General features: G+C 38.0%; 1 protein-coding gene across 5 annotated transcripts; it reads left to right on the forward strand.

The window, feature by feature from the left end:
* The first annotated feature begins 1,210 nt into the window (after positions 1–1,210).
* Positions 1,211–10,445, forward strand: LOC105394078 (ommochrome-binding protein). 5 transcript variants are annotated; one of them, XM_038120532.2, is made up of 2 exons: positions 1,211–1,418; positions 9,276–10,445. In XM_038120532.2, the coding sequence occupies exons 1-2, from the start codon at positions 1,376–1,378 to the stop codon at positions 10,175–10,177; spliced, it is 945 nt and encodes a 314-aa protein (XP_037976460.2). In that variant the 5' UTR covers positions 1,211–1,375; the 3' UTR covers positions 10,178–10,445. The 5 variants fall into 5 exon arrangements, with proteins under 5 accessions (XP_037976460.2, XP_011564219.3, XP_037976461.2 ...); XM_011565917.3 differs by having other exon boundaries at positions 1,212–1,418; positions 9,273–10,445; XM_038120533.2 differs by having other exon boundaries at positions 1,400–1,486; positions 9,273–10,445.
* Positions 10,446–11,547: the final 1,102 nt, after the last annotated feature.

Genomic DNA, 11,547 nt, shown 5'->3' on the forward strand with positions numbered 1-11,547 from the left:
CCTCAGCATGTTTCGTTCAAAAACACATCAGTCATCATCTAACTAGACCGTCAAGTTTGGTCCCTTCCGACAGCCGACCAATCAGGCGCCCTTCTGATTGGCCCGCTCGATTGGGCCCTTTAATCTGGGCCTTTGTCACTCAAACTCCGGATACTCGGAATACGGATTTGGATGTGGAATTACCTTTGTTCGACGCTCTGATTAGCAACGATACTGGCCGGAAGAGGACCAAGGAGTTTGCAACTCAAAGTTTGTCATCAGAAAAGTTATTGAAACTTTTAATTAGAGATTAGAGTAATAAAATAACGTAGCCGAAGTTTAAAATTGCCAAAGATGTTGGTGAGTTACTACTGGTGACGAATGTTTCAACTGCTGAGACGATATTGATGAAACAAAATAAAATGGCTCTATATTTTTGAACAATACCAACTCTTGGACTTTACCGTCATTCTGCCCCTACTCACTCCCCCGTTCACTCCCACCTCTCCCACCATACTAAGTTTTTTTTTGTGGTTAGGTATTAAGTTTAATTGGGTACTAAACCTTAAATTTACCCATTTTACTTTATTAAATTTAACATAGTTACGTACCTTTTAGTAACGCCTACTAATTCACAGGCTGTTATTCTTTTGTATTCGCGCATGCCTGCTGTGCGGTAGTTAGTACTTTTATTCGAAGTCACTGTTTGAATCGTTCAATGATAAGATTACAAAAATGTTAGGAGTTGTTTTACAATTCATAAAAAAGCATCCTTTTTTCATAGCCTCGTAAAAATAATGTCTAATTCAGGATTATTGTCTTGTGGTATTAGTACCTTAAACAAGTAACCGGTAGTGGCTGGATGAGCAATGCCGAGGACGGAGTGTGTGCGTTCTTTGAGAGAGGCCCATGTCCAACAGTGGATGATTATGGTGAAGATGATACCTTGGTCTGTAACCAACGCAACGGATTAGATGAGACTTCTCGATCTGAAAACTTATTGATTAATTCCTACATAAGAACTATATTATCTATGAAGTGATCAGTAAATCAATAACATCGGGATATTCATCCAAACTCCAGTCACAAAGGTAGGTATGCTTCGACAAAGGAGGCATGGATATGCTATATTATCAATTACTGTTTAAAGCTAATTTAATCAGCGTATGTTCGCGTCTCCACGGTTTCCTTTGTTCTAACCGGCAGCCCCAGTGTGGTAACGCACGATGGTATCAATGTTAATGGGGCAAAGCAAGCCGACAGTGCCATGAGAAATACCCAACTAGTCAGTCGTATTTCAAACTAAATAATACAAAACTGTAGCTAAAATAAGTTTAATATTCTAACCTCGAAAAAATAGCAGTGCGCCAAAAAGTTTCGAACACATATTTTGAAAATGGAACGGAGTTGGCGGGAGCCAGTTTGTCCCGAGATACGAGGTAAGCAGCAAGTATTATATAACCAGCCAGTTCTATTTTGTAAGGCAGAGCACACTTCCGAAAATTCGGTGAGTCTTTATTTTCCCTCCTTTTTGGCTATATTTATTTCTGGACGCTAATCATAAGTTTTGAAGGATTCGGTTGAATTAGTGCTCGGTAGAAGTTTAGTATTGATTTTTGTTGGAGCTTTTTCATTGTGCGACAGTGTGAGGGTAAAGTTCAAGGCAGACGTTACGTAGCGTTGCGGTATAACATTTGAGGTACTTTCTGGATACGCTGCTCCTAGACATTGCCACATTTCAGCTTTCAAAGTATACTATACTTTGGAAATTGGAAGCCTGCTTGTTTATTTGCACTGCAAAGCAATGGAGCCTTTTCAGGTTAGTTCGTAAAGTGTGAGACTTTTTTACTGACATTATTTTTTATTTATTCAAATATATTAAAGTTCTTTCGTGACTTTGTTATTCCGGCGTATAAGTATAAAATTCTAAACTGGTCATAACACAGTAACACATAATTAGTTAAGTACATACACACTATTAAAAAAACATACTAGTATCTACTTGTCATATACTTAAATAAAAATTTAACTAGTAGTAGTAATAGTAATGATAGTAAGTGGGTAATGGAATCACCTGATGCTATAATTCCAATATCATAATAGGTATATTATGGCACATGGATATTGCGCAATGCAGATATTTAATACATAATACTTATTGGTACGCTGAAACAGTGAAGGCCATGAATTCACGATGCTATATTACGGCCTACTTAACGCCGGGTCCAAGATTCCGGTTAAAGTACCAACCGGGACAGAGGGGGTATCGCGAAGTCAAAACGAAGTAAGTAACATAAATTTACGAAGTGATTAGTGTCAAATTCAAAACATTTTAAATCCGAAAATCGATGTCAAATCAAGTTCACAATAGGGGGTCAGAATTTTGGGATAAAGAATTAGTAACTTTATCACTCTAAGAGGTCTAATCTCTGTGACCACTGTGCGTAACGGGTAAAAAAATATAATAATTTTAAAATAATAGTTTCGATAGATATACATACTAGTTGTTTCTCTGGTACCTAATAGGTACCCTACACATGCACACACCTAACAATTCACAAGACCTCCTTTTTTCAAGGAAATTCCCCTCACATGATCATATAATTATGTACTTAGATCGTGCAAGCTGTAACGAACTAAATATAGTAGGTATCACATACAAAACAAAGCTACAAAATGGTCCGCATTTTGTTTACTGTCAAACCCTTTTAAGTACAATCTAAATCTAATGAACACTATTGTAACTCTGAATCCCCCGTAACACTACGTATTGACTGCACGAATGCTCGGTATGTAAAATGTTATTGATGAATTTAAATAAGAGCTTAGTTTTGTTATTTGTCGAAATGTTTCTTATACACTGACACTCCATCTAGTTGGTATGAAAATATCGTTGCGCAACACCGTTTAATTTAGTGAAGTCCCACCCTGTATAATTTACTCTACATGTGACAATTTCATGGTACTCGTACCACAGTTAATGTCGTGTAGAGAGAGCGGCGCGATATCGATCTATGCACGGCCCACTTACCCGGGCAGTTCTACTTTTACACAGTTTTTTACATAATTAATTTATTTGCTGAAGAAATTATCATTATAATCAGTCAGTTTTTAACTCCTGCTGAATAATAGCAATGAAAGTCCTACTTCAGCCGTTCTATCGAACCACCATGCAACATTTACTTTATTCATTATATCATCATTATCAGCCTATACCACTGCTGGACGTAGGCCTCTCCCAAAGCACGCCACTGGTTGCGATCTATAGCTTTGCGCATCTAATCATAACTTTCGCAAGTCGTCACTCCATCTAGCCGGAGGGCATCCCACACTACGTTTGCCTAGTCACGATCCACTCCAGAACACGTTTACCCCATCGGTTATCGGTTCTTCGACAGATTTGACCAGCCCACTTAGGGTCAATTCAGACGTACCACAACCACACCACAGCCACAACCACGCGGTGTGGTCGGGCGTATATTTTGTATTGATAATGAATAATCCAATTCACACGTGCCACATTTTGCCGTTGTTATCGACCACCTGTGTAATACGACCACATCGCAACCACATCGCAACCACAACGCAACCACATCGCAACGGCAACGCCGCCACGCGGCGGCGGCACCGCGGCAACCTGTTCTCCGTATAAGGGTCAATTCAGACGTACCACAACCACACCACAGCCACAACCACACCACAACCACGCAGTGTGGTCGGGCGTATATTTTGTATTGACAATGAATAATCCAATTCACACGTGCCACATTTTGCCGTTGTTATCGACCACCTGTGTAATACGACCACATCGCAACCACATCGCAACCACAACGTAACCACATCGCAACGGCAACGCCGCCACGCGGCGGCGACACCGCGGCAACCTGTTTTCCGTATTAACTGCACACGACGACGTGGTTACCACATCGCAATGACAGCGACAACGCAACCACATCGACATTTTGTCGCTGCCACAACGCAACTGCAAAAAGCCGCTGTCACACAATTCACACGTAACCACAGCTTGACCACATTTTGTCGCTGCGACGTGGTGTGGTTGTGGTACGTGTGAATTGACGCTTAGCGCCAATTATTATTAAATTAATCACCGCCACCCGCTAAGACAAATAATATCTACTTACAAGTAAATGATTCGACAGAGAACTTTTTTAAGTCACCGATATTACTCACTGAGTATGTAAGCTTAAGCGTCAATTCACACGTACCACAACCACACCACGTCGCAGCGACATAATGTGGTCAAGCTGTGGTTACGTGTGAATTGTGTGACAGCGGCTTTTTGCAGTTGCGTTGTGGCAGCGACAAAATGTCGATGTGGTTGCGTTGTCGCTGTCATTGCGATGTGGTAACCACGTCGTCGTGTGCATTTAATAGGGAGAGGAGGTGGTCGCGATGCCACCGCCGCGTGGCGGCGTTGCCGTTGCGATGTGGTTGCGTTGTGGTTGCGATGTGGTCGTATTACACAGGTGGTCGATAACAACGACAAAATGTGGCACGTGTGAATTGGATTATTCATTGTCAATACAAAATATACGCCCGACCACACCGCGTGGTTGTGGTGTGGTTGTGGTTGTGGTGTGGTTGTGGTACGTCTGAATTGACCCTAAAACTGCACACGACGACGTGGTTACCACATCGCAATGACAGCGACAACGCAACCACATCGATATTTTGTCGCTGCCACAACGCAACTGCAAAAAGCCGCTGTCACACAATTCACACGTAACCACAGCTTGACCACATTATGTCGCTGCGACGTGGTGTGGTTGTGGTACGTGTGAATTGACGCTTAAGCTTACATACTCAGTGAGTAATATCGGTGACTTAAAAAGTTCTCTGTCGAATCATTTACTTGTAAGTAGATATTCTTTGTCTTAGCGGGTGGCGGTGATCACTTTAAAATATTTCCAACGTACTTATTTTAATATTTTCCACTAAATATTTTGTGTATAAGCACTGTTTATTTATTAACATGGTCTTCCAATATCAACGACCGCTTACAACATTCTATCCTGAAGGCACCGGACTTATCTACAGGGTGTTGCAAAGACTACTATTGGAATATTTTTAGGGTCCGTTCCTGAAAAGTCAAAATTCGAAGCCTTATATATTATGATCATTTTGTTTTGAGTCTGTCTGTAAGTCGGCAATCAACCGCAAAATAAAAATTATAAGAATACTTTAAAACACGAAGTTATTAGTACTAGCAAAAATATTGGAGTAATATTTGAAAGGTAATGGTAATGGGACGTGACCTTTCGTGCGCAAGAATGATTCACAACTATTTTTGTTAAAAAAATAATAATACTTAGGGGCCGTCCATTAATCACGTGAGGTCGTTTTTCTCATTTTTTGACCCCCCCCCTCCCCCCTGGTGATATTTGGTGAGGTTTGGGACCAACCCCCCCTCCCCCCCCTGGATCATGTGTATTTTTTTGGAATTCTATGTAAAGGCAATTTTTGACTAGAAAAAAAATAGGTCATACTACAAATCGTTAAAATTTTGGCGCCGTCCAAAATATCGGTTCAGAAATACTTACCTAATTTTTGACAAAAAATTAATACACGTGATGTCTAACGAGAACCCCTCCTCCCCCCTCGTGATGTTTCGTGAGGTTTTCAGTACCCCCTCCCCCCCCCCTTTGAGCCTCACGTGATTAATGGACGGCCCCTTAGCTGTTAAATTAAAAACAAATCATTTCATAAAGACAGAACAAAAGTTGATCAGAGTGATTGTCACCCCGTTTTGGCTTACACACTGCTCAGCCCTTTTTCTAACAACCTGTATAAATTTGGCAGCTACCTGACTCTGTAGCCAAACTCTGAACGTACAAACATACAATATAAACACTTAGACTTTGCCTTGGAACACTGCGGTAAGAGGATTAGACAATCTGCATATTGCCTAGGTCAGGGCGTACAGACTGTGGCTAGGGTACCTTAGTCTAGATATTCAAGAAGTCAAACATAGAATATGCTTATGGTTCGACGGGTTGCCGACATACATAGTATCAAAATCGGTTTGTATAAAATAGTAGTGTGCTGGCCATTAGGCGAAGAGCTGTGTGCTGAATTATTTCGAATTTCGCGCTAGACGAAAGCAAAAGCGAACGTTTTTTGCAACACTAGCTCTACGAAAGACCATGGAACTACTCAATTTTTCCTTTCACATTTGGACCTCATTCAACGGCATCTTTTGCTAAAAATTTTTTACTGATTTGCAAAAGTAGCAAATAAGTGATGTTGTCCAGAAATTGAATATTGTTGCCTGATGAAAAGCTCATGAATATACCTAATACCGTCTGGCAGAAATTACTCTTAGTAATATGGCCGCCATTTGTACCGTCTATGTTGTACATTTCCTTGTGTAATTTCTGTTTGTGTGTGCAATAAAGAATTATCTATCTATCTATCTAATACACCAGTCAAACCAATAACACCGCCTTTTTGTCTATGGTTCAACATAATGGAGGAATCTGGAAACGGTTTAAAGGCTTTAGGGGAGAGGCTTTACTGCAGTTGCATTTTACTTTAATTCATTTCCGCCATGGTAATCAGGCAACGTACGAGCGGTGTCAGGTGGTTACGCTCTACGGGATTATAGCTTGTATTCTCTTGTATACAGGGTGTTGCAAAATTGGTATACTAAGCCGAAACCTACATGTGCAGCATGTTATATCTAAGCCCGAAACTGAAATCAGAATTTGGAAATTCGCGAAAAAAAAAAAATTTTCCATAGTAAAAAGTCACGTAACCAACAAAGTTTCTATGGAAAATGTTTTTTTTTTACGCGAATTTTGAAATTCTGATTTCAGTTTCGGGCTTAGATATAACATGCTGCACATGTAGGTTTCGGCTTAGTATACCCTTTTTGCAACACCCTGTATAAGGTTTAAGAGTTTATAAGCTCTTAGGGCGAATTCGTCCAAACATCATCTTACACGAGAATAACTATACCGGAATAAAATTTATACGCGAGTAAATATCTAGGATAAGTACATTTGCATTCTACCAAGTTATACCATGATTAATTGAATGAACGAGGAACGAAACTGTAATGCAACTAAAATAAAAATAGTTGCGTTTCAAAGCATGCAATAGAAATGACATGCCAACTTAGTTTGAATGGATTATAATAATATGAAATTGTTTATGTTTTAATATTTTATTCGCTGTTGTTATTTTGAGAATTTGCCTATTAACTTACTTTTGTTTATGTTTTGACAGATGTGCTTATATGTCATTATGACGGTTTTCTAATCAGCTGATGTGCTGCCGCCATTACAAAATTACTCTCGGATAAGCTCGTTACACGGTCAATTTTGGCGGTATAACATTTTATTCTTGGGATAAGCTACTTATCTTGGTTTCGGGTTTGGTAGAATGCAAAATCGGCTTACTCGCGAGTAACTGGTAGTTTACTCGTGAGTAACAAGTTACTCGACGTTGGTCGAATCCACCCTAAGGGTGGATTCGTCCAAACATCTCGTTACACGAGAATAACTATACCAGAATAAAATTTATACGCGAGTAAATATCTGGGATAAGTACATTTGCATTCTACCAAGTTATACCATGATTAATTGAATGAACGAGGAACGAAACTATACTGCAACTAAAATAAAAATAGCTGCGTTTTCAAAGCATGCAATAGAAATGACATGCCAACTTAGTTTTAATGGATTATAATAGTAGGAAATTGTTTATGTTTTAATATTTTATTCGCTGTTGTTATTCTGAGAATTTGCCTTTTAACGTACTTTTGTTTATGATTTGACAGATGTGTTTATATGTCATTATGACGGTTTTCTAATCAGCTGATGTGCTGCCGCCATTACAAAATTACTCTCGGATAAGCTCGTTACACGGTAATTTTGGCGGTATAACATTTTATTCTTGGGATAAGCTACTTATCTTGGTTTCAGGTTTGGTAGAATGCAAAATCTACTTACTCGCGAGTAACTGGTAGTTTACTCTCGAGTAAAAAGTTACTCGACGTTGGTCGAATCCGCCCTTAGTAAGATACTTAAAACAATATATAGGTTTTGCAAAAGTCGTACATACTAAATTATGCTTTTCGAGTATTTCCAAAAGTCGTACAGCTAAAGTTGTTCAGATTGACTGCCTGTGTCACCACTACTTCCTTTCCGATGAGTACACCACTTTTGCAACTCCTTCTATAATTTTAAAAAAGCCCGTATCTTGTAGATAACAGTAATATAAGCACTTACTGTCTTAGGGCGGATTCGGCCAACGTCGAGTAACTATTTACTCACGAGTAAACTACCAGTTACTCGCGAGTAGGCAGATTTTGCATTCTACCAAACCTGAAAACAAGATAACAAGCTTATCCCAAGAATAAAATGTTATACCGCCAAAATTGATCGTGTAACGAGCTTATCCGAGAGTAATTTTGTAATGGCGGCGGCACATCAGCTGATTAGAAAACCGTCATAATGACATATAAACACATCTGTCAAAACATAAACAAAAGTACGTTAAAAGGCAAAGTCTCAGAATAACAACAGCGAATAAAATTTTAAAACATAAACAATTTCATACTTTTATAATCCATTCAAACTAAGTTGGCATACATGTCATTTCTATTGCATGCTTTGAAACGCAGCTATTTTTATTTTAGTTGCATTACAGTTTCGTTCCTCGTTCATTCAATTTAATCATGGTATAACTTGGTAGAATGCAAATGTACTTATCCTAGATATTTACTCGCGTATAATTTTAATCCCGGTATAGTTATTCTCGTGTAACGTGATGTTTGAACGAATTCACCCTTAGTAGTACAAGGCGTGAGTGTGTGTTTTTTGTGATACTGTCTTCTAAAAATACAGATTTTTCAGCTATATAGTTTTTTCAAGGAATTTTACGGTAAAGCATCTATAAATCTTTATTGGAAAGTTTATTAAGTATTTAAAAGAAAAGTTTTTCATAACTTGGACAGGAAATTTGTTCGTCCGAAAATATTTTCCGTTGAGCTTCCCCTCACCTTATTGGGTTTCCCATGGGACACTCGGAAAGTCGGAAATAACGTGTTTTGCTAATGGAAAATATTTTTACTAAATTTACTCAATAGATTAGATATTAATTACCCCTCAATCTATAAAAGTTCACCACTCTGTATCCGCTGCCGTGTTAAGAATATAATTAAAGAATCTCCCTGGCATTCCTTATAAATTAACATTACACAAGTCTCTTATTTCAATTATACGCTTCTGTGTTATTTTCACTAACATGGTCTATAAATATTGTTTCAGTAGCCATGAAGCTGTTATTTCTGCTGCTGATCCCGGCCGTGGTCTTCGCCCAGGGCCCGGACTGCGACAGCTGCATCCGGGTCAACGCCACCTGTTACAACGTCACCTACCTCTTCGACCTGGACGCAGACTTCAGGAAGACCGTCGTCATCAACGAAATGGGCCTCCTGAGGACCGATGATATCCTCTACTACAGCTTCGAACCCAACATTGACGACGCAGAGTACTACAAAGTCGGATTCGTCAACATCGCCGAACCAACCAACCACGGCATATTGACTGCCTCCAATTATTCACTAAATCTAGGCACCTTTGATGTAGATCAAGTAAACAATGTTATTTATCTAGGAGGCAGTGATGGTGTTTACAAATTTGATACAAAAGCGAAAAAGTTTGAACATTTCAGCTCGCATGGTGATACTATACTTTCTCTGTTCTACAAAAACAATGTGTACTTTGTAAGGAATAGTGAGAAAGAGATTATAGTTAAGAAAGGTAATGAATTTGAGTCGATACTTCTAGATGATAAGAACGGTGACCCAAGCAATGTGAGGCCTAAAGTGACGATCAAGAAGTTTGTGATTACTAATAACAATGTTGTTGTGTTTTTAAGTTCTTTCGGTCTTTACGTAACTACTGCCACTAAGAACGCAGATGTATTTAGGTTATCTCAAAATCCCTTCTTCCGAGGGTTGACTATGGATTTAGACGGAGAAGTGTACGCTTGGTGGCTCGATGGTATTTACAAAGTGGTTTTGGAAGATGTTCTATCTGATTCGAAAGTTGTGAAAGTGGCGCATGTTCCTACTATAGGATGCATGACGTTTGATAATTCAAACAATATACTGCTTACTATGGATAAGAGTTTGTTCCAAATGACCAAAACTAATATCACTGCCTGTTAAAACTGTGATCATTCGCGTTAGGTCCACGAGTGGCCTTGGCATGATGGGTCTACTTACTGCGTGACTGAATTCCGACTTGAAATTGCCAAAGACACTATGGCGGATGCTTTAGAATACATTATTGCAAATTAGATAGCTTGGTGAGAGTAAGAAGCAATTGTAAACGTCCTTTTTAAGGAGAGGGAGAGGAGATAAATAAAAAATATAGGGTTGGTACATATCATCACAATATCGGACAAAAAGCAACTTTATATTATTATTTTTATTTTTAAAATAGATAAAATACCACGTAGTAATTAATGACCTATAAAACATACCTACCTATAGCGAAAAATTGTTAAAGGTATACAAAAAGTTAATTGACATTAAAAAGAATGTCAAAAAGTGCTATATGCGAGCTTATTATGTAGAGCTATTTTAATTTAAACAACTGTCGACATATCACTACAAAAACATGAATACAGTGTTGTTTATGAAATATCGTTGAAAACAGTTATTTCAAATTTAATTAAAAACCTTGTGTTTGTTGCAGACCATGTAAGTAATTAGTAAAAATGTTCTAAATACTTATAATATATTTATTTTGCAGAAACATTGTATTTGCTGACACGCTGAGAATTAGGGTTATTTTAAAGATTTAAGTGTAGATTAGACATTAATGTAGATAGCAATACATATTATTAAGGCTTTAAGAATGGAGTGAAGAATGGAGCTATCAAGTACAGGTACGCTTAATTCTTCTATCTTTTGCTACCTGAGGCCGGTTAGAATAAAATATCTGTGCAATGTGCAATAAGTAAATACTTTGACAATTTATTTTGGAAAATCAAGTCATGTAGAAAAATTATAATAGATGGAATATATTTATTACTTTTAATTCTCTATTACTAACCAATTTTTTACAGTATCATGGAATTTTACGTTTTGATTTTTAAAGACTACTTTGTTATTTTTACTAATAAATGAAATAATATTAGTTTAAGTTAAGTTGATGATGTATCATAATTCATAGCTTAATGTTGCGTGCGTTTATGTTTTCAATAAATTATGCCGATTTTTCATTACTTGAGCTGAGCGTCTTTCTGACTTTCCTTTATTTTATCCACAGAACTTTTTGAAGTATAATTACTTCCTAACCCAATAAAATAGCTAATATCTAAGTAATTACTTTTTATGCCGTGTCAAACCCCATTATCAACCAATACAAGAAGTACATATCAATTACAAGAACAAGGCTAGGTCCATCCACATGGAACATTTTCGTTCTCGAGTTAGTTCAATTAAAGAGCAATTTATTAACGTTTTATCAGAGAACAAAGCAACAACAATTAGGAGAATTACGTGATCACTTCACACAAGGGCACTTGTTA

This window comes from Plutella xylostella, chromosome 14 (assembly GCF_932276165.1).
Source record: "Plutella xylostella chromosome 14, ilPluXylo3.1, whole genome shotgun sequence".
Classification (NCBI taxonomy): domain Eukaryota; kingdom Metazoa; phylum Arthropoda; class Insecta; order Lepidoptera; family Plutellidae; genus Plutella; species Plutella xylostella.

What these genes read in the sequence shown, in the direction of transcription:
- LOC105394078 (XM_011565917.3), top strand. Translation starts at nt 1,376, where the DNA reads ATGGAACGGAGTTGGCGGGAGCCAGTTTGTCCCGAGATACGAG. An exon ending in AGTTTGTCCCGAGATACGAG is followed by an intron (nt 1,419 to 9,272) that starts GTAAGCAGCAAG and finishes ATATTGTTTCAG; the next exon opens with TAGCCATGAAGCTGTTATTT.